General features: G+C 42.8%; 1 protein-coding gene and 1 pseudogene across 2 annotated transcripts in view; one reads left to right on the top strand and one right to left on the bottom strand.

Moving 5' to 3' along the window:
* Positions 1–22177, top strand: part of SPTLC2 (serine palmitoyltransferase long chain base subunit 2) — a 116294-nt gene that overhangs the window by 9536 nt on the left and 84581 nt on the right. For both annotated transcript variants that reach the window (XM_030831896.2, XM_070045000.1), the window contains exon 2: positions 17650–17844. In XM_030831896.2, coding sequence (XP_030687756.1) covers positions 17650–17844 — 195 coding nt within the window. The remainder of the gene's footprint in view (positions 1–17649; positions 17845–22177) is intronic.
* Positions 2976–13962, bottom strand: LOC115839651 (protein transport protein Sec24C-like; annotated as a pseudogene).

Below are 22177 nucleotides of genomic sequence, written 5' to 3'. Positions count from 1 at the left end.
AGCATTGTTCAAGGGTCAGCTTTATCTCCTGAAATTCTATAACCTGGAGATAAATACTGTAACATTTGGATATATATCCTGCCATGTATTTAGATATGTGTGTGTGTGTGTATATATATACATATAAATGTGTGTATGTGTGTGTGTATATATATATATATATATACATACAAATGTGAGAGGGAGTGGGTTACAATTTTACATAAAAGAGATCGTACTACATCTATTTTACAGTTTTTTTCTCTTAGTATCATGAATATAATCTATCATCAGTCAGTAGAGACAAACATCATTTTTTTACAATGTATTTTTAAAAACATTATCTACCTATTTATTTGGCTTTGTTGGGTCTTCATTGCGGCATGCGGGGTCTTCATTGCAGCATGCGGGATCCTTTGTTGCGGCACAGGCTTCTCTCTAGTTGTGGTGCACCGGCTCCAGAGTGTGCGGGCTCTCTAGTTGCAGCATGCAAGCTCAGTAGTTGTGGCATGGGCTTAGTTGCCCTGCGGCATGTGGGATCTTAGTTCCCCGACCAGGGATCGAACCCACGTCCCCTGCACTTGAAGGCGGATTTTTAACCACTGGACCACCAGGGAAGTCCCTACAATGTATTTTCTTTCTTTTAGTTGAATGAAAGATTCTGTAAATTCTACAGTGCTTTACAATTTTCAAAAGTTTCACACAGGGGAATTCCCTGGCAGTCCAATGGCTAAGACTCTGTGCTTTCACTGCTGAGGGCACGGGTTCAATTTTTGGTGTGGGAACTAAGATCCTGCAAACTGTGCAGCATGGCCAAAAAAAGAAAAAAGTTTCACACACATGATTTCATGTAATCCCATAATAACTCTTTTTCTCCTTACCCCTATATAGCCCCTCCCCCACAAACATCATTCTTTAAAAGGGTGCATAAATTCTATAGTACAGATACATAGCGTAATTTATTTAACCAATTCTCATGCATAATGTTTAGACTTTTCTCAGTATTTCTGATATATGAGCCCTTTGTACTTCTCTTAACACTTTTGGGTTTTTTTGTTAGGATAAATGCCTAGAAATGAGATTGCTCACTCAGAAGATGTGTGTGTTTGTGTGTGTGTGCGCGCGCATGTGTATAAAATCAGAATATCATTTTGTAAAATAAAGGAGGTTTAAAGATTAAAATTTTTTTTCTGATTTCTAAAATGCAGTGAACCACCACTTAAGTGATCCAAACCGTATCTTTTTAAAAATTTTTTATTTTATTTATTTATTTATTATTATTTTTTTTTTGCGGTACGTGGGCCTCTCACTGTTGTGGCCTCTCCTGTTGCGGGGCACAGGCTCCGGGCGCGCAGTCTCAGCGGCCATGGCTCACGGGCCCAGCCGCTCCGCGGCATGTGGGATCTTCCCGGACCGGGGCACGAACCCGCGTCCCCTGCATCGGCAGGCGGACTCTCAACCACTGTGCCACCAGGGAAGCCCCAAACCGTATCTTTAAATGAATAAAACCACTATCTCAAAATATAATGTTACACAGAGTCAGCTTGGGTTCCTAAAATTCACAGGTGAAAATGTGTTACAAGTGTCAGTTTCCTCAAATTGATCTTTAAGACGATGCAGTTCCAGTTAAAATCCTACCCTCCAAGTGTTTTTCTCTTCTGTTTTTCTCCCTCCCTCTCTCTTATTCTTTCTTGACAAATTGATTCTAAAATGCATGTGCAAAAGCAAAGGGCCAAGAAGAGCCAAGGCAGTTTTGAAGAAAAATTAGATGGGAGTAGTCATCTTTATTAGATAATAAGACTTGCCATAAAACTACAGTTATTTAGGCAGTAGATTTTGATCAGATAGTATATAAATGGAGCAGAATAGAAAACACTATGAATATGGAATTTGATAGATAAGGGTGGTGGCATTTCAAATCAGTGGGGAATGGATTGCCTTTTTATTAAGTGGTGCTGAGACAAGTCGTATGGAAAAAAAAATAGATCCCAACTTCACACCACTCTGTAAAAATCAGTCCTAGGTTGTTAGATATTCATATGTGAACATCAAAAAATATAAAGCTATAGCATATAAAAGAAAATGTTTATGACCTTAGCATATAGAGTGATTACCCTAATGTCATCAAAGCACAACTTTTGCACACAATAGCATCAAAAAGAATTAAATGATTAGAAAAAATGCAATAGAAAAAGTGCAAGACTTGTACACTGAAAACTACAAAACATTTTGAAAGAAATCAAAAAAGATTTAAATAAATGCAAAGACATCCGATGTTCAGGGATTGAAAGACTTAATATTAAGATTAATCTACAAATTCAGTGCAACTCATTGAAATCCCAGTTGGTTTTTCTGGTGATATTTACAAGCTGATCCTAAAATTCATATGAAAATGTAAGGGACCCAGAATAGACCAAGTCTTGAAAAAGAAGAACAAAGTTGGAGATCAGTGGAATATAATTGAGAGTCCAGAAATAAACCCTTACATTTATGGTCAGTTGATTTTTTTTTACAAGAGTAGATAATTCAAGGGGGGGAAAGAATGACCTTTTTAAAAAAATGGTGTGGGGGGAACTGGACGTCCACATGTAAAAGAACTAGCTTGGATCCCTGCCTTATACCACATACAGAAAAATTACTCGAAATGGACCAAAGACCTAAATATAAGAGTTACAGCTATAAAATTCCTAGGAAAAAACATAGGTATAAACCTTTATAGACTTTGATCAGGCAGTGCTTTTTTGGCTATGACTCCAAAAGTATAAGCAACCAAAGAAAAAGTAGATAAATTGTACTAGATCAAAATTACAAGCTTGTATTTCAAAGGACACCATGAAGAAAGTGACATGACAATCCACAGAATGAGAAAATGTTTGAAAATCATATAGCAGATAAGAAACTTGTTATCTGGAATGTATAAAGCACTCTTATAACTCAACAATAAAAAGACAACCCAAGGAAGTTCCCTGGCGATCCAGTGTTAGGACTTGGCGCTTTCACTTCCGTGGCCTCAGTTCAATGCCTGGTCGGGGAACTAAGGTCCCACAAGCCGCCATGCAGCACGGCCAAAACTGAAAAAGACAACCCAGTGTTAAAATGGACAGAAGACTGTGATAGAAGTATCTGTTGGAGACCTCTGCTGTTCATGCTAAAGGATAATATCTTTATCGCCTCCCGTACAATTGTGGCTTTGTATGTAGGCAAAGGAAGCAGGTTATTTCCAGGGCAGCTAAGTTAATTAGCGTTCATTCTGGTTTCCTAAAAACAGACATTTTTTTAGCAGGGGAAACGAAACTCATATCCATTTATCTCAATCCATGTATAGCTGATAATATGAATAGCAAAAATAGCTAATTATATGAAATAGCAAAAATGAGCACGAAGGTTGAGTTTAAATTCTAATTTTAAGCCACTGATAATTTTAAAACAATCATTTTAAGTTGTATTATCTCTGAAATAATTAAAAGAAAATTTGATTCATAGAAAATCTCAGGAATATGACTAAGAAATGGTAACAAATGGAAAATGTAGAGACTTGGATTCTCGTCCTGACTTTGAATCTAACTTTCTTGTGACTGGACAAGTAGCTTAAATTTTCCTTGGTTTTGTCATTAGTAATGTGAAGAAGAAAAGTGAGACAACTTGAGAATTGCTTGTAATAGAAATGCTTCTCACTTTGTGTGCATTTTTCGTCCTCTGCATTTATATATAAATCCCTTTAGACAGTATCCCTTAAAATAGTTTCTTTATTCTTTTTTTTATTTGTTTTTTTGTTGCGGTATGCAGGCCTCTCACTGTTGTGGCCTCTCCCGTTGCGGAGCACAGGCTCTGGACGCACAGGCTCAGTGGCCATGGCTCACGGGCCTAGCCGCTCTGCGGCATGTGGGATCTTCCTGGACCGGGGCACGAACCCGTGTCCCCTGCATCGGCAGGCGGACTCTCAACCACTGCGCCACCAGAGAAGCCCTCTTTATTCTTTTATCTCAAAAATCATGTTGATCTTTGCATGTTTTTTCTCTTAAAAAATGCAGAATTCTTGAAGACTTGAAAAAGGACTGTCTCTTATTTGTATGGTCAAATACCTTGTACAGATCTTGACATATAGATAGAAATGAAATATTTGTTGAATGAGTGAAAAGAATGAGATGATTATGATGATTTTGAGCTCTTTGGTAAAAAGGGGGCTCTGGGTTCCTAGGGGAGTCTTTGATGTCTGAAAATTATTCTTGCAGTTTTAGAAATGTTAAAAAACTTTAACAGGAATCTACACTTCTGAGGACATGAAATTAAAGGGAGGGATCAAGGGGTGAGAGATTTCCCAAGACTAGCAGTACTGAAATATAAGGTGACTGTAGACTACTGTATACCGTGCCTTCTCTTTTTCAGTCATACTCCTATTTTCTCTCCCAGCCTCTTGGGAAAGCAGGATTTTTTGATTGATTGCTGGACACTGTGAATAAAAGACCTGCAGAGGGCTTCCCTGGTGGCGCAGTGGTTGAGAGTCCGCCTGCCGATGCAGGGGACGCGGGTTCGTGCCCCGGTCCGGGAGGATCCCACATGCCGCGGAGCGGCTGGGCCCGTGAGCCATGGCCACTGAGCCTGTGTATCCGGAGCCTGTGCTCCGCAACGGGAGAGGCCACAGCAGTGAGAGGCCCGCGTACTGCCAAAAAAAAAAAAAAAATACCTGCAGAGATTAAAGTCAGTGTTATTTTTGCCTTTTGCTATTTTAGATATGGCAAGGGCCTGAGCACCTCCATCTAACCAGGGATTGAGCTGGGTGGGCTGGGCTGAGTTTTTTTTTTTTTTTTTAATAAATTTATTTGTTTATTTTTGGCTGCGTTGGGTCTTCGTTGCTGTGCACGGGCTTTTTCTGGTTGTGGTGAGTGGGGGCTACTCTTCATTGCAGTGTGCGGGTTTCTCATTGCGGTGGCTTCTCTTGTTGCGGAGCACAGGCTCTAGGCACGCGGGCTTCGGTTGTTGTGGCACATGGGCTTAGTAGTTGTGGCTTGCGGGCTCTAGAGTGCAGGCTCAGTAGTTGTGGCACACGGGCTTAATTGCTCCATGGCATGTGTGATCTTCCCGGACCAGGGATTGAACCCGTGTCCCCTGCATTGGCAGGCGGATTCCTAACCCCTGCATCACCAGGGAAGTCCTGGGCTGAGTTTTTAGGTAGATTCAGTTCACTCTAGTGAGTACAGTGTCTCAAGGATGAGATCCATTGTGTGTTTGTGGTAGGCCCCTCCCTCTGGTATGACTTTACCTCTTAAGCATTGTAAGACTGTGGTTGATTTCAAGTCACCTTTCTAGTCCATCTCCCCAGCTTCTCCAGCACTTAGTAAACGTCCTATGCAGAAAACTGGTCACTTTTCTGTGACTCTTCATACTAACCTATATAGCTGTTATAGACTCTGTTGGTTTTTCTTTCTCTTGGTAGAGTTTCTCTGCCTTTGGCAAGTCCAGTTATGGTCAGTTCCTGTTCAATCTCTGCAAGTACCACGAGGAGAGAAAATGACTAGCAATTTCAGCTCAGTAAGGAAAGGCTTTTCCCTCTTCGGAATTTTAGGTCATCTTGTTCTCTTTGCATGGAAAACAATTCTTCATTGTCTTTAAAACTACTTCTTGTTTTGAGTAATCTGTTCAGTTTTATGTAGTTTTTCTGTGAAAGTGATGGCTTGCCTCTACATATTACCTCCAACTTGGAAGCAAAAGTCTCAATATTGTTTTCTGATTTATTTGTTTTTGTTGCTATAAATGTGACATTCAAATAAACAAGATGGAAATGATTTCTCTTTGTGAAGTCTGGAGATAGACAGGTAGTCCTGGGCAGGTAGGTTATGAGGTATCTTCTCTGTTGTCTTGTAGTCTTTGAGGATGTTGTCTTCAGTTAGCATCTTCAACCACATCTATGTTCTAGGCCACAGGCAGAAGGAAAGAGAAGTGAGGGAAAGCAATTGCTGTTTTAAAGGATGTAATCCAGCCCTGGTACTCATCATTTCTATTCACTTCCTATTGGCCCAAATTCCTCACATGGTTACCTTTTGCTGCAAGAGAGATTGGGAATGTGGACTGTAGCTGGGTAGCCTTGTACCCAGCTAAAACTGAGAGAGTCTATTACCAATGGGAACTTACGGAGAATATATACAAGGGGCGAGTTAGCTGTCTCTTCCACAGTACGGTATGAGGAAAAGCTCTAACTAGGGGTTTGGGTTTTTTTTTCCTGAACAGTCAATTTTCTTAAAAAATTTTTTTTACATTTTATTTTATTTTTTTGGCTGCTTCGTATGGCTTCCAGGATCTTAGTTCCCTGATCAGGGATTGAACCCAGGCCCACGGCAGTGAAAGCGTGGAGTCCCAACCACTGGACCGCCAGGGAATTCCCTACATCTTAGTTTATTTCTTTGCAAATTAAAGGTGCATTGAAAAATAAACTAATGAAGAGAAATGAGAGGTCCAGAGCAGGGGTATCCCAGGCTGGGAGCAGGCAAGCCTGGCCACCATTGAGCCTAGCCCTTGTCCGGCCGCAGCCAGGTCAGGTTGGGAGATAACCGTCAGCCACTCTGTCAGTACGAAAGCCTGAGTGGTGTCCTGGCAGGAGAGACTAGCCACCTCTGCCTCTCTCCCCAGCAGCCCCCAGCTTGGAGAGCAGTGTTTCCAGCAGCAGCTCAGAGTGGGATGCGGGCTGGCTCTGTGAGGTACTGCAAGTTGATGGCCAGGCTCCCTACAGAACCATCCAGTGCTGGGGCCTCTCCAGCTGGAAAGGAGGCTGATACCTCTCCCAGGTGTTAATACACTTTACAACTCTGTTCCCAAGCTCATTCATCTCTGATGATGTTCCTCTGTCCACCAAGCGGTCACCAATCATTGCAGGAGAGAGAAAGAACAGTGGAAGCAGAGCAAGAAAGCTAGTCAACCACCCTTAGTGACTCTTGAGTTGGCTATTGACTTCCAGGCCCTAGAAAACTGACCCCTTTTCTGTCTACTGTGTATGGTCTATACCTGACTCCTGTGCACCTGTATGTATGTTTATCCCTAATAGAGGAAGTTGATTACACTGAGATGAATTAGCAGCCCCTCCCCCTGGGATCCCTACTCCTTCCCGCCTGCCCTTCTCTTCTTGGAGGCTGGTCCAAAGGGACACATAATATTGCGAGGGTCTGGGTGGCTCCAAATCCTCCAGCACCAAATCATATACAGTGAACTGAGAAACTCCATTCATTACGACAGGATTAGTTAGAAAAAGGAGGGTAAAGTGAGGGAATAGGGGCACCTTCCAACAGCAGGATGTGATAGGGTGGTCGGATACTTGAGCCCAGAAAAAAGGTGTCTCCTTATTCTTCCCTCTTCCTCCAAAGAGACTGAGGTCAACTTACATAACTTATAAGATATGGAACTGTCCCAATTTCTCTGCTGTCCTGGGGTATCTTCTGGAAGCTGGCCTGGACCCTATGCTGTTTACCCACTTACTATAGCTTGGTAGCTGCCAAATCTCCTTGTGCATATGACAGACAGGGTCCACGTCGGATCCTCCCCCGCCCAGGCTCTTGTCTTCTTCTGGGAAGTGTTTGTGTGCATATGACAGACAGGGTCCACGTCGGATTCTCCCCCGCCCAGGCTCTTGTCTTCTACTGGGAAGTGTTTGTGTGCATATGACAGACAGGGTCCACGTCGGATTCTCCCCCGCCCAGGCTCTTGTCTTCTACTGGGAAGTGTTTGTGTGCATATGACAGACAGGGTCCACGTCGGATTCTCCCCCGCTCAGGCTCTTGTCTTCTACTGGGAAGTGTTTGTGTGCATATGACAGACAGGGTCCACGTCGGATTCTCCCCCGCTCAGGCTCTTGTCTTCTACTGGGAAGTGTTTGTGTGCATATGACAGACAGGGTCCACGTCGGATTCTTCCCCGCCCAGGCTCTTGTCTTCTGCTGGGAGGTGTTTGTGTGCGTATGACAGACAGGGTCCACGTCGGATTCTCCCCCGCCCAGGCTCTTGTCTTCTACTGGGAAGTGTTTGTGTGCATATGACAGACAGGGTCCACGTCGGATTCTTCCCCGCCCAGGCTCTTGTCTTCTGCTGGGAGGTGTTTGTGTGCGTATGACAGACAGGGTCCACATCGGATTCTCCCCTGCCCAGGCTCTTGTCTTCTACTGGGAAGTGTTTGTGTGCATATGACAGACAGGGTACACGTCGGATTCTCCCCCGCTCAGGCTCTTGTCTTCTACTGGGAAGTGTTTGAACAGCATCTCCAGCTTGTCCTCTTATTTCACCATGATAAGCTTCAGGTACCATCATCTCTGTGCCCTCAAACTATCAATGAGGCCTTGCACCTTGGACAGCAGATTATCCAGAACTGGCAGAACGCTCCAGCCACTGGTGATCTGACTGAAGGAGGAGACGCCGAAGAGCCTCTGGACAACACCCTGCTGGACACTTGTTCCACGCAGAGGAAGAGGTTGAGCCTATTCTCCAGCAAATATTGGGTTGGCCAGAAAGTTTGTTCAAGTTTTTCCATAAGATGTTATGAAAAACGAACGAACTTTTTGGCCAACCCAATATATATCCCCGTTGTTTAGATGCTCTTCAGATGCTCGAACTGCCTGTGGTTCAGTGGTATTCTCAATGGGGAGACTTGGTTAATGGTAGGAGCTGAGGATAGAAGAAGACGTTGGTCTCAGCCATGTCCGTGGAGGTAACTAGCTGTCGGACACAGGCACGGTCATCAGTAGTGACTTCAGCTCCAGGCTGCAGGACGTCACTCTTCAACAAAGAGTTCAGGTAAACTGGGAGTAGCTTCATGTACTCAAGAAGGATCAACTATCCCACAGAGCAGGGGCTGGCACAGTTCTTTCTGTAACAGGCCAAGATCTGGACACACTGAGTGATGAGAGTGTCACAAATAATTTTCACGGGGCTGTTCAGGAGGCCCCGGTATGCAGACTTGGCCATGTAGTTGATGAGCACGTCAGTCTCACAGTTTCAGTACAGATCAGCCAGCTGGATGCAGCAGTTGAGGGCCAGGTTGTGGATGCGGAGCCATCACTGCCCTGCGCAGCTGGTGTAGAGCAGGGCACACTGCAGGAGGGCTCCACTCTCTTCATTGAGCCGGTCGTCGTGCTTGAACTCCACAGTCACCGTCTCGTCCCCATCCAGCCCAGCCAGCTCCACATCTTTTGTGTTGCTCATGTAGAAAGCCCCAAAGAAATCAGCACGGATACCAGTGCTTGTCGGGACCCTCTTTACAGCATCAAAGCCAGTGACCTTCTGTACATTCTGACCAGGTCACTAAGGAACTATTCCTGGTCATTCTCCACCTGAAAGCAAGCATATTTATGGACAGAGCCACCACTTAGCTGGGGTATGACAGAGAGCATGGCCACTTCCACATACTGGCTGGGGAAGAGGAAGAGGTCTACACAGCAGCTTTGGGCCACACACTCTTTGGCAGTGTCTGACAGGCACCTGTCTGAGGCTGTAACAGAGTCTCCTCCTTGTCTGTGTTGATCAACTTCCTGTCGTCTCTGTTCTTCAGTTTCCCTGGGACCTCTGCGATGGGCAGGGAGGTGTGGAACAGAAATAGCTTCCCTGCACACTCAGCAGCCTTCAGAGCCTCCACGCCAGCCTGGATAACAGGAGCAAATACTGTCTCCGTCTCCCTTGTGTCTGCAAATGTTTCTGGAATCTGATCCAATAAGCCGGTGATGACTGCCCGAGACTCATTGACGTTGACCAGGAAGCCATCCAGCAGTGGCACAAACATGTCACCCACATCAGATACAACCATCATCTGTGGCTGGGCCAATGAGCTCTTCACATTGTAGAAGCAGAGCACCTTACTATAGGTGACAAAGCCAACGTGAATTGCTGACTTTTCTGCTCTGCCCTCCCTAGGCAGAAAGTCTAACAGTGACTTGAGCTCCTCACAGAGGAGCCTAACAAGACCACTCCTGATGCCATTGTAGGAGACATCAGTCATGAAGATAAGGCAGGAGGGCTGGGGAACTTACTGTTCTTGCAGCAATCTACAGTGGCCAAGAATTCATAAGAGCCCAGGGATAGCTCAGGACGGTCATAAGCATCCACACATTTGCCAGTACGATCCGGATGTTGAAAATACTGGGGGGGAACATCGTTGATACAGCTGCAAAAGCAGCACTGGAAACGCCTCCCTCCCCAATGAACTGCATGAAGGGGCACATGTATGCTTTGCAGCGATTGCAGCACGCAGGACCAGGTTCCCCGTGGTCAGCAATATATGGTGAAGCCTCCTCTTGGGGCAGGCTTGCCAGCAACTTGATGACAGCTGCCAGGGGCTCCTGAGCCTGCTAGACACTTCAGATGTGCAAGGGATATTATAGGATGTGCATCGGATATATCGGGGGCTTGCATTTCCTTGGTCTCTCACCAGGAAGTTGGTGTTGACTAAGGGTGGCACCTGGCCCCATACACCAGCAACCATTGGCTCTGAACCCTGGTTGTTCCTGTCATCCTCAGCAACCTGAATAGGGCTCGGGATGGCATCAGGGTACAGGCGCTTAGGAGGCAATAGTTGAGGTGTTCCTGGCTGGCTGCCCAAAGTGTCTGCTCCTGGGTAGGGACTTCCATAATTGGGCTGAGGGCCCTGGGCTGGTCCAAAGGAACCATTTTGTTGCAACTGGTAGCCTGGCTGCTGGGAGGAGTGCATAGGTGGTGGTGGTCCTGGGAGCCCAGTCATTTGGGTGCCAGAGGGCAGAGCTTGAGGAGGTGAGGACACATGGTTGGGCTCGCTCCCTGGGGGCCCCCCCAAACTCTGTGCAGGCAGGAGTGGACCAGTCATCAGAGGCATTCAAGGACCCCCTGAAGCTGGGATATGAAGCTGGAGGCCTGTGGTGGGGCAGATTGCTGGGAAGGCTGGGCCCCAGGATGACCCTGGGCCTGGCTAAGGGGAGAGGCCTGGCCCTGAGGGTAGGAGCCATGCAGACCGGTGTTAGGGAAACTTCCTGAGGTTGAGGCAAGTGGTGTTGGCGGACCATAGGCTAGACCCAGAGCGGGAGGCGCTGGGGCCACAGCACCACTGATCTGCATTCTGGCCAGCTGAGCAGTCACCTTTGTACTTGTCAGGGGAGGGCCATAGGGCTGAAGCACAGCTGGCTGGCGGACCACGGGAGCCAGTGGGACTAATCCAAATGGCTGAGACCTAGGGAGCCTCTGCATCTGAACAGTGGAGCTTGGCCCATTCTGTACCTCTCCTTGGCCAAACTGGCCATATGCTGTCTGGCCACAAGGGCCCTGTGTTGTTGAGGCTGGAGGTGCCCCTGGAGAAGGTGGGACTCTTGAAACACCTGGGGGAGGGGTTTGCCCATAGCCTGGCACTGGGCCACTGGAGGCTCCACAGGGGGTGGGGCTGTGGGTCCTGGTTGCCCACCACAGCCAGATTGATGACACCCTGGGTGGACAGGCTGAGGCTCCCCAAATGGCAGCACAGGTGGGGCTGACTGACTTGGTTCCACCCGGCTCCAGATCCAGGTTCGACTTCATTCCTAATGTCAAGGCTCCCAGGCTCCACTTCCAGTTCCCTTAAAATCTTGTATTAAGGCTTCCCTGGTGGCGCAGTGGTTGACAGTCAGCCTGCCGATGCAGGGGACACGGGTTCGTGCCCTGGTCCGGGAAGATCCCACATGCTGCGGAGTGGCTGGGCCCGTGAGCCATGGCCGCTGAGCCTGTGTGTCCGGAGCCTGTGTTCCGCAATGGGAGAGGCCACAACAGTGAGAGGCCCGCGTACCACAAAAAAAAAAAAAAAAATCTTATATTAAATAGTCTATTACTTGCCCTTTAGTTTGTGATTTTTCTACTGTGAAAAGTTAGTCTTGTTTAACGGTTATGAGCATATTCTCTGTAGTTAGATGAGCTTAGCAGACAGATACTGTCTGAATTTTGATTTGAGGCATTATATTGCCCTTTTTAAAAAAAAATACTAGTTCTGACTTTTTTTCTCTTTTGGCTCTATCTTCATGGGTATTATTGAGAACCTGGGAAGAGGTTAGTTATAGCGGGCAAATAGAATCTGATGTCCCTTAATATAGGGAAGTAAGTACTTAGGATTTTGAACCAGGTATCCCTTATCCTAGATAAGACAGTCAACAATATTCCAAATGCACAAAATTGACAAAGTGGGGAGCCATTCTTTAAAATTTGCTAAAGACGTAAAAGTTTGCAGGCTATGCCAACATATAAAAACCTGTTCAGTAAGTGCAGAAAAGAAGTTCTAAGAATTTTAACATAGAGTCTGTATCTGTTAAATTTCTTTCAGTTGATAGCAACTGACTCTAGCTAAACAAAAAGGTGATTTGTTGCAAGGATGATAGGTATACAACAAAAGAAAAGGAAAAAGTAGGGAGGAATTGATGAACAACTCAGAAAAGGTAAAATGGCAGGAAATAACACAGCGCTTGACACCTTGGCAACAGGAGTTTATGGACCTTTTCTCCAGGACGTTGGCAGTCCAGTGTCCTTCAGACTCCTTCCCCACTGAAATTTTAAATCCCCACGAGAGAGGGTTGTTGGGTTCATTTTGGCATAGGTGCCTACTGCTGTGCCAGTCAGTTATGACCCAGGAAATCGGTCATATTGCACAGATGTGACCACCAGGGACCCACCCCTGGTATAAGGGAGTATTCCCAGAGAAGGGAGACTGATGCAAACTGGGTTGCCTTTCCAGTTCATGTCAACTACAAAGCCAAAGTGGAGGGCACGGTGTTACAGGCCTAGAACATGTTAGAAGTGGAACAGAGCTCAGAAAAAGACATGGAATTTGTGGCAGAACTGCACTGGTACGCAAATCTCCTATTACATCCGTCTGTCATACCTTGATGCTTATCTAGAGATAGGGAAGTGCTACAGAGCTGTGAGTGGCAAGTGAAAATAATAACTCCTGTGCAGAACATCACTGCCCAGAGTGCACAGGATGACACTGACTGAAATCCTGCAGTGCATATATACTTGGAGGTCTGCATTTTTGAGTTTTCAGTAGGAATATGGTAATGTCAAAATATAGGTTTTTTTCACAGCTGGCTTTGGAAGCACTCCTTAGTCCATTCCATACGAGATACTTACCCACAAAAATTCGGGAACTTATCCTGATTGCAAGAAAAAATGTGGACTCCCAACTTTTCAAAATTTGCCTGCCAAGAAAATGAAGACACTTCTGGAAATATATGTTCAGAGTGTGGCACAGCTTGTGTGATGGGCATGAAGCTCCAAACTATTTTCTCTAGTATGAGTGGTAGGCAGTAGTGAGAGGCTAGTATATTTTCAGTAAAATTCCAATAAAGAACCATTTCAGCAGAACTTATTTTAAGGAACAACACAGCGTATCACTGGAAATGAATAGGGTTCATTTAAAGGAAAAGACATAACAGTCCTTTGATTGCTGATGCATAATGGGTGGTTCATATTGGACATTAATTTTTAAAATAATGTCCCAAGCTGTCTACCAGTTGGGCAGGTTCTGTTGTGATAGGCAGGTTCTGTCATCCTGCTGTCACATTAAGCGGGAATGTGTTTATTTGCTTTAAAAAATCATGCTTATGTGATTTTGTATCTATGTCAGGAATGTAAGCTTCTGTTTTCCAATAATTACTTCCCCAAAATTGCATAGTTACTTTGTGTCCTTTCATGGGATTCTTGAAACCTCTGCTCAGGATTATTCCTTCTAAGTCATTTTACAGAGTAATGAAAACCCCCTTTTTTTTTTCTTTTCTGAAACTAAAGAGAGAATACAATACATTTTCCAGGACTTTCTTTTGCTGCAAAGGACACTCTTAGGACGATTAGCGGAATCTAAATAAAGTACGTATTAGTATTCTAGCAATTTCCTGATTTTGATAATTGTTCTGTAGTTATGTAAAAGAATATCTTTGTTTTTAGAAATATGCACTGAAGTATTAAAAGATAAAGGTACAGTATAACTGCAACTGACTCACAAATGGTTCATGAAGAAATTCTCCATCATTCTGTCTCTCTCTACACACACACACACACACACACACACACACACACACACACTCTCACACTTATTTTTTCCTGAACCAATTGAGGGTAGGATATGTGCATTATGTCTCTTTACCTCTGTCTTAGTTCAGGCTGCTATAACAAAATACCATAGATGGGGTGGCTTAAACAACAGATATTTATTTCTCACGATTCTGGAGGCTGGTAAGTCCAAGATCAGAGGTGCTGGCAGGTTCAGTTCTTTGCGAGAACCCTCTTCCTGGCTTGTAGACAGCCACTTTCTCATAGTATGCTCACATGGCCTTTCCTCAGTGGAGATCTCTGTCTTCTCTTCTTATTAGAGCACTAATCACATCGAGAGGGTCCCACCCTCATCACCTAAACGTAATTATCTCCCAAAGGCCCAACCTTCAAATACCTTCACACTGGGGGTTTAGGGCTTTAACATATGAATGGGGTTAGAGACACAAACACTCAGCCTCTAACATTCTGCCCATGGCCCTCCTAAAAGTCATGTTTTATGGTGTGTGCTTAGTCGACTTTAAAAAAATTTCTTCCTTTGCCTTTTTTTTTTCCTTCTTCATTTTCTAGAAAAAATATTACTGTTCAGGCAAATGTGTCTTGGTATTCATTGGTGTTCTTAAACTTCTCTTGAATAATAATACAGAGTGTCACACTCGTGTCTGCTTAATGTGAAATTTTTTGACCTGGAGGGAGTGATATGCTAATATTTTTCTTGATTGCCTTGTCGACAGTGTAATTCTCAAGTTAGAGTGACTGAAAGGCCTCTTAAGAGCCCTCTTGCATGGTGAATCCGGAATATGAAATATTCTGTAAGTGTTTGTAGACTGTGTTTGTTTAGAGTGAACTTGATCTCCAGTCCAGTTGAGACTAGAAGGTATCAGATATGGGTTCTAGAAATGTTCTAATATTAATTGTATAATCATCATAAGTTAACCCCTTCTGTGACAGAGCAAAGAGCAAAATGTGTATTTTCATTTACAAATACTTGTTGAGCTCCTATAAGGTGCCACTTTCTGTAATACTAATAGTAATAAAAGGAAACGTTATTATTTTTCCTTTTTTTTTTTGGCCAGTCCACGCAGCTTGCAGGATCTTAGTTCCCCAACCAGGGATCAAACCCATGCCCTTGGCAGTGAAAGCTCGGAGTCTAACCACTGGACTGCCAGGGAGTTCCCAAAAGGAAACATTATTGAGTACTTATTATTTGTTAGCACTTAATAAATACTATCCTGAGTGCTAGTTGTGCAGTGAACAAAATAAGCCTGGTGCTTTCCCTTATAGAATATTATACACGTATAAGATGGTAATACCATTATTTTTATTTGAATCATGTCAGAGATAGCATTTAGCATCTGCATTTGAAGATCAAGTAATTTTGTTTTCTCTAAGACTTTTTCACCTATCAGAAGTTTGCATGTCAGTTGGTCTGTCCATTCTGACTCTGTGAATGATCATAGTGAACTGTGCTTTGAGGCCACATTGTAAAAGTTACTTCATAGTTGAATCTCAGTTCCTTAAAATGCATTTAATTTTATTAAGTGAGGCTATGATAGAATCACACAATATTTAAAAGCAAACTAATGATTTAACTTTCTCCTTCCTAGTCAGTCCAACCAACTGTATAAATATACTTGGTCTTGCTGGTTTGGGTGTGTCTGAAATAAAGGTGGATCTCCTTTTAAAGAGATCCACCCACAGCATTCCTGGCATATAAATCTGCCACACGTTTGTTAGAGACTTAGGAGCTCTGAAAATTGCCTTACCTTTTACTAGTATGTTCAGTTGAGAGAAAATAGTGTAAACAATTTCAGAGTTACAGTGAGTTGGGTACTGGTGTGTTCTTATGGCAAAGTATTTTTAGATATAGTTTTTTAAAAAGATAATCAGGGGCTTCCCTGGAGGTGCAGTGGTTAAGAATCCGCCTGCCAGTGCAGGGGACATGGGTTCAAGCCCTGGTCCGGGAAAATCCCACATGCCACAGAGCAGCTAAGCCCATGTGGCACAACTACTGAGCCTGCACCCTAGAGCCCATGAGCCACAACTACTGAGCCCACATGCCACAGCTACTGAAGCCCGCATACTTAGAGCCCGCGCTCGGCAACAAGAGAAGCCACCGCGATGAGAAGGCCGCACACCGCAGGGAAGACCCAGTGCAGCCCAAAATAAATAAATAAAATAAATAAATTTATTAAAAAACAAGATAATCAGAATGTTATTTTTCTTGTGTTTTAAGTGCTCTTGATTTTGCTTTTTCCAGGTTAATTGCTTGCTTACATGTTATTACTAATTTTTAAACAATTTTCTATATTCAGATATTGGTTCATTTTTAGCTATTCTGTTCTAAACACATTACAACTTTGCTCCTGCATGAAAGTTTAAGCAGTAAATGTTAGCACAGAATTCCACCACTGGGGAAGAGATTGATGAAGACCTAAGTCAGTTTTATGAATAGTTTTCAGAGGTTCTTTAGGCCATCAAATTGAATCATTACCAACAGATTTCATGTATCATGCCTATCCAAGTGTCTTTCCTTTGTCAAATACAGTAATTTGTTTCCAAACTGTTCTAACTTGTAGCATTCTAGTAGCTTTCCCAAACTAATATTTAGCTCTTCGATCAGGTTGCCTGAGAGGCCAAGAAAGAATCTTTTATTCCTTTCGAATTCTTCTTAACTCTAGTACAGTGCTCAGTAGAAAATATGTTCCTGGTAAATTGTGACTGACCATCCTCACAGCAATGTGTTGTTTCAGAGTTAAGATTAAAGTTGACGCAGAAACTACTTTAGTGGAATTTTTCTGTAAAACAACATTTCCATTAAAATTGACCAAAGAGTAAACAGCTTTCAGCTATGAGATCAAAGTACAGTACCTTGGTGTTTGTATGTTAAAATTTGGATATCCCTAAAGAGGAAAGTAGGGATAATCTTATGTTTGGAAAAGGTCACTTGGTCAAGATGAAGGAGGACAGAATGATTTCAGGACTGTTAGTGATCACTCTAACAGTTTTTCCCCTTGTGTTGGATTTCACTTTCTTCCTGCGTTATACAGTGCTGGATCACTTAATGTAAGCGTTTTATTTTTGTGAATAATTTATTTGTGTTACCACTGACAACAAAGCTGGTATAAACTATGTGTTTCCATAGATGCCTAGTGCTAATAATTATTTGAAATGCTGTGGCTCGGTGGCTTTAAGAATATTTGGCAGTAAAACATTTACAAATATTTTATTTTATTCTAAAACTGAATTTACTTTCGATTATTTGTAAGCTAATATACTATTTTCAGGATAGGCTTTCTCTTTGTTTTATATTTTTTATTTTCTTCATTAGGACAAAGAAAATTATGCATTCTCTAAGCATAGCATTCTAGGATCTCTTGCATAAAATCAAGTGATAGAAATCAGTGTTAAGTGTTGTTCTTACACAGTCCTTCTCCCCTTGCTTTTCTTTGCTGTTCATCTGAAGTATGTATAACTTAAAACTTATTTCCACAGAAAAAAATTAGGCCCCTCTTAGAACTTAGCAGATGTTTGGTAGTGGTGGTGGGGGGGGGTTGACAATTACTTAGAGAATTCTGAAGGTATGCAAATCTGTAAGGACTCAGATTTTAAGTAGCACTCTTTTTGTTACCATGACTGAAAGAAACATTTTTAACCTCCCTTTTAGATACATCATGTTACACAAAATGGAGGACTATATAAAAGACCGTTTAATGAAGGTTTTGAAGAGACGCCAATGCTGGTTGCTGTGCTTACTTATGTGGGGTATGGTGTCCTCACTCTCTTTGGATATCTTCGAGATTTCTTAAGGCATTGGAGAATTGAAAAGTGTCACCATGCAACAGAAAGAGAAGAACAAAAGGTAATTGTTAGTCTTTGATTCTGTAAATGGAAGCCTCTTATCTTGCGGTTTTCACTCATTTTTTTCTTTAGATATTTGGGTATACATTAAAATAAAAAATATTCTAGATGCAGTTAAATGAAAACATTCCACAAGGGAAGCTAAAAACAAGGGTAAAGCCATGGAGAAACCAAAGCATTTAACATGTTTTAATTTAATCATCACAAGAATCTATTCTTATTTTATGGACAAGAAAGCTAAAGTTCACAGGTTAAGTAACATTTCCCAAAGATGCCTAATGTCAGAGCTGGTATGTGGACACAGTTCTGTGAAGAGCCAGAAGCCATGTCCTTTCTGTTCACAATACCATACTGTATCCCAAGTTGTGTCTGCAGTCTTCTGGAAAGATTGTGTTCTTCAGAACTCATGTTGTGTTTTCACATAGGCACATTACACATACATGTCTGGTTCATAGATCGCCTCTTCTCCACGAAAAAACAAGCCCTGAAGCAGAATTTGGCTGAGCTACTCTGTTTCTGTGGAAAACTATCTTGTTTTAGTAATGGTAAACAGATGATACTGATTGTCTCTGGGGAGGAGGACGGCATTCACCTCACTTCACTTTTCTCTGCATACTCCTTTGTGCCTCTAGAGTTTTGTACAGTATACATGTATTATCTACTCTTTAAAAAAAATAGTTGTAAGTCAACTGTACTCCAATAAGATTAAAGAAAATAAAACAACCTAATTTGTCTTGGACTAAGGAACACTATGTTCTTTCCCAAACCAAAATATTTCTTTATGGGCATTTTTTTTAATGCTTTAAATTTTATTATTTAAAATGATAAAAGATTTTCTTGATCCCATAATAAAGTTTTTTTTTTCATTAAAAAAATAAATTAGAGTGAAAAATGCCTGATTTTATGAAAAACAAACTTGTTTGTTCTTGGCATGTGAAGTATGGGGAGGGTTGTCCTCTAGCCCAGGGAATGCACTAGATTAGAGAAGGGATTCAGAAGTTAGAAATTTTTTGTCTATCATACGTCTCACTTTCATGGGACATTAGAGGAGAGAGGCAGATGTGGTGGCATTAAGATCAACACTGAGAGGGGAGCCAGTAAACACTGGGAATGGATGATGGAGACATGGGAAGGGGGAGAAAGCACCAAGAAACATGGGAAAGGAAAGGACCTCATCGTCTACTAGGAAGCCAAAACCAATCAGCATAGGGATTGAGGATCCTGAAGCTGGGAGAACTGAGGATCCAGGTGTTCTCCTCTCATCTCAACCATTCTGCACCCTTCACAGCCCTGGTACCACAAGTTGGCCCTCTTTCTCATTGCCCTGAAATGCCTACAAGTTCATTTCATTAAGAAGGTATGTTTTGGATAACTAATAAGAACCTGCTGTATATATATTTAAAAAAAAGATATTTTTTTGCTAAAACAAGCAAAGCCCTGCATTCAGAACTTGGTCCAGTAGGCGAAACTAATTTTCATCATTGAAAAAAAATTAAATTTCTTTGATTCACTTTTTTCTACCCCTGTACATCCCAAACAGATTTCCTGGTAGGGTGCGTCCACAATATGTTGATTTTTTTACATCCCTTAGGCATGGCCTACTTACTATAGGTTATTAGCTTACTATGTACTTACTGTGTTGTACAGTATTACAATGATTTGTGTACAAACCAATATCTTCCTGCTAGACTGAGGTGATGGTGGCTGTGACTGATGGGGGCTAAAGTTTTATTCGTATATTCAAACTAGAAAGTCTTTATATACAGGGACCTCTCATAGTGTCTAAACACTATAGAGACCTAATAATTGACATGTAGAGATGGGGGTGGGGGGGAGTGCTGACTGTGGTGTAGACAGCGTTCCTGCTGAGGGGATAGAAGTGTACGCAAAGGCATGAGGAATGTTTGCGAGAACCTGGAAAGTGAATGTATGAGAAATTGTGTTTTGAATGTTTGGTAGGCAATGAGGAGTCCTGGGCATTTTTGAGCAGGGGAGTGACTGGAGAGTTTGCACAGCTGGTGCTGTCTCAAAGTATGATGAACGAATGAGTGAACCGGTGGGGATGCATCTGAATTATTTTGTGAATGAGGACATTATCTTTGGAACTTTTTCTTGTCTCTAGAGGGTAAATTGACTGTTTAAGTATTGGGGCTGCCTGTGTGTACTTAACTTTGTGTAAAAGAATTGGAGGGGTCTTCCCTGGTGGCACAGTGGTTAAGAATCTGCCCGCCAGATGAATGGGTAAAGAAGATGTGGCATATATATACAATGGAATATTACTCAACCATAAAAAGAAACGACATTGAGTTATTTGTAGTGAAGTGGATAGACCAAGAGTCTGTCATACAGAGTGAAGTAAGTCAGAAAGAGAAAAACAAATACCGTATGCTAACACATACATATGGAATATATATTTTAAAAATGTACTGATGAACCTAGTTGCAGGGCAGGAATAAATATATAGACATAGAAAATGGACTTGAGGACATGGGGTGGGAGGACGAAGCTGGGGCGAAGTGAGAGTAGCATCCACATATATACACTACCGAATGTAAAATAGTTGGCTGGTGGGAAGCAGCAGCATAGCACAAGGAGATCGGCATGGTGCTTTGAGATGACCTAGAGGGGTGGGATAGGGAGGGTGGGAGGGAGGCTTAGGAGGGAGGGGATGTGGGGACATGTGTATGCACGTGACTGATTCGCTTTATTGTGCAACAGAGGCTAGCACAGTATTGTGAAACAATTATACTCCAATAAAGATGTTAAAAAAAAAAAAGATCTATTTTAAAGAAAAAAAAAAGAAGAATCCGCCTGCCAATGCAGGGAACACGGGTTTGATCCCTGGTCCAGGAAGATCCCACATGCTGTGGAGCAACTAAGCCCGTGCGCCACAACTACTGAGCCTGCACTCTAGAGCCCTCGGGCCACAACTACTGAGCCTATGTGCCACAACTACTGAAGCCCATGCGCCTAGAGCCCATGCTCTGCAACGCGCCTAGAGCCCATGCTTTGCAACGAAGGGTAGCCCCGCTCGCCGCCAGTAGAGAAAAGACAGCATGCGGTAACGAAGACCCAGCACAGCCAAAAATAAATTACTTAAATAAAGTAAATTAAAAAAAAAAAAGAATTGGAACACGTGGATTTTCTTCTTAAGTAGTTTCTAATTTTGTTGAGGGAACATAAACACTTCAAAATTATGGACCTTTGCAAAGCACTATGCAGGTAAATAGTACTTGAATTGTATGCAGATGTAGAACAAAAAAGTAAACTGAGTAGCATAGAGTTAATCAGGAAATAATTCTTTTTTAAAAAATTAATTAATTTTAATTTTTGGCTGTGTTGGGTCTTTGTTGCTGCGTGCGAGCTTTCTCTAGTTGCGGTGAGTGGGAGCTACTCTTTGTTGTGGTACGCGGGCTTCTCATTGCAGTGGTTTCTCTTGTTGTGGAGCACGGGCTCCAGGTTTACGGGCTTCAGTAGTCGTGACACACGGGCTCAGTAGTTGTGGCTCTTGGGCTCTAGAGCACAGGCTCAGTAGTTGTGGTGCACGGGCTTAGTTGCTCCGTGCCATGTGGGATCTTCCCGGACTAGGGCTCAAACCTGTGTCCCCTGCATTGGCAGGTGGATTCTTAACCACTGTGCCACCAGGGAAGTCCCCAGGAAATAATTCTTGAAATAAATAATAGGAGGAAATATGTAGGATGGAGGGGGACATTTGCCTCTAGAGTTTGTTTAGGGGAGGACTGTACTAGTTTATCCAAATTCATTTTAGTAGGATTTTCACAGAAGATAATATTAGCAGTTAAAATAGCTGAATTCTGCCATTTTCTTATAAAAATTCAGCTATTAGAAGGGAAGGAAGGCTCATTTAGCGTTATGGCAGATCGTGTTTGTTTTCTGATGCTGGTTTAGATGTAGTGAGAGGGATAGGGCAGTTTTTAAGTGTTACACTGGGAAGAGGTGAGGGAAAGTGCTTGCTTAGGATCATAAAATGCAAATATAATGTTGCTACTTTCTCATTTCTCTGAGTGAGTAGTGTTCATAACCACATCCTTATTTTCTCCCTCATTCCATTACAAAAGAGAGCCTGTTTAAACTATTTATGCAAGTTCTTCATATGTTGCTTTGGGTAGAAATGAACCACATGGTCATGCTAATAAAGATGAGTTAGCATAAATGTGTTCTATTTTATATAAATTGCTAAAATTACTGGAATTCTTTACTGCTTGATCTTCTGTTATTGGTGGTGTTTTGGATAAAAATGTTTTCTCTCAGTCTGGTTTTTTTTGTGTGTGAGGTGAGGCTAGTAGTTCAGAAACATGTATGTGATAGGTATA

Source organism: Globicephala melas, chromosome 2 (genome assembly GCF_963455315.2).
Source record: "Globicephala melas chromosome 2, mGloMel1.2, whole genome shotgun sequence".
NCBI classification, from domain to species: Eukaryota; Metazoa; Chordata; class Mammalia; order Artiodactyla; family Delphinidae; genus Globicephala; species Globicephala melas.
This window is presented reverse-complemented; position numbering and strand designations above follow the sequence as displayed.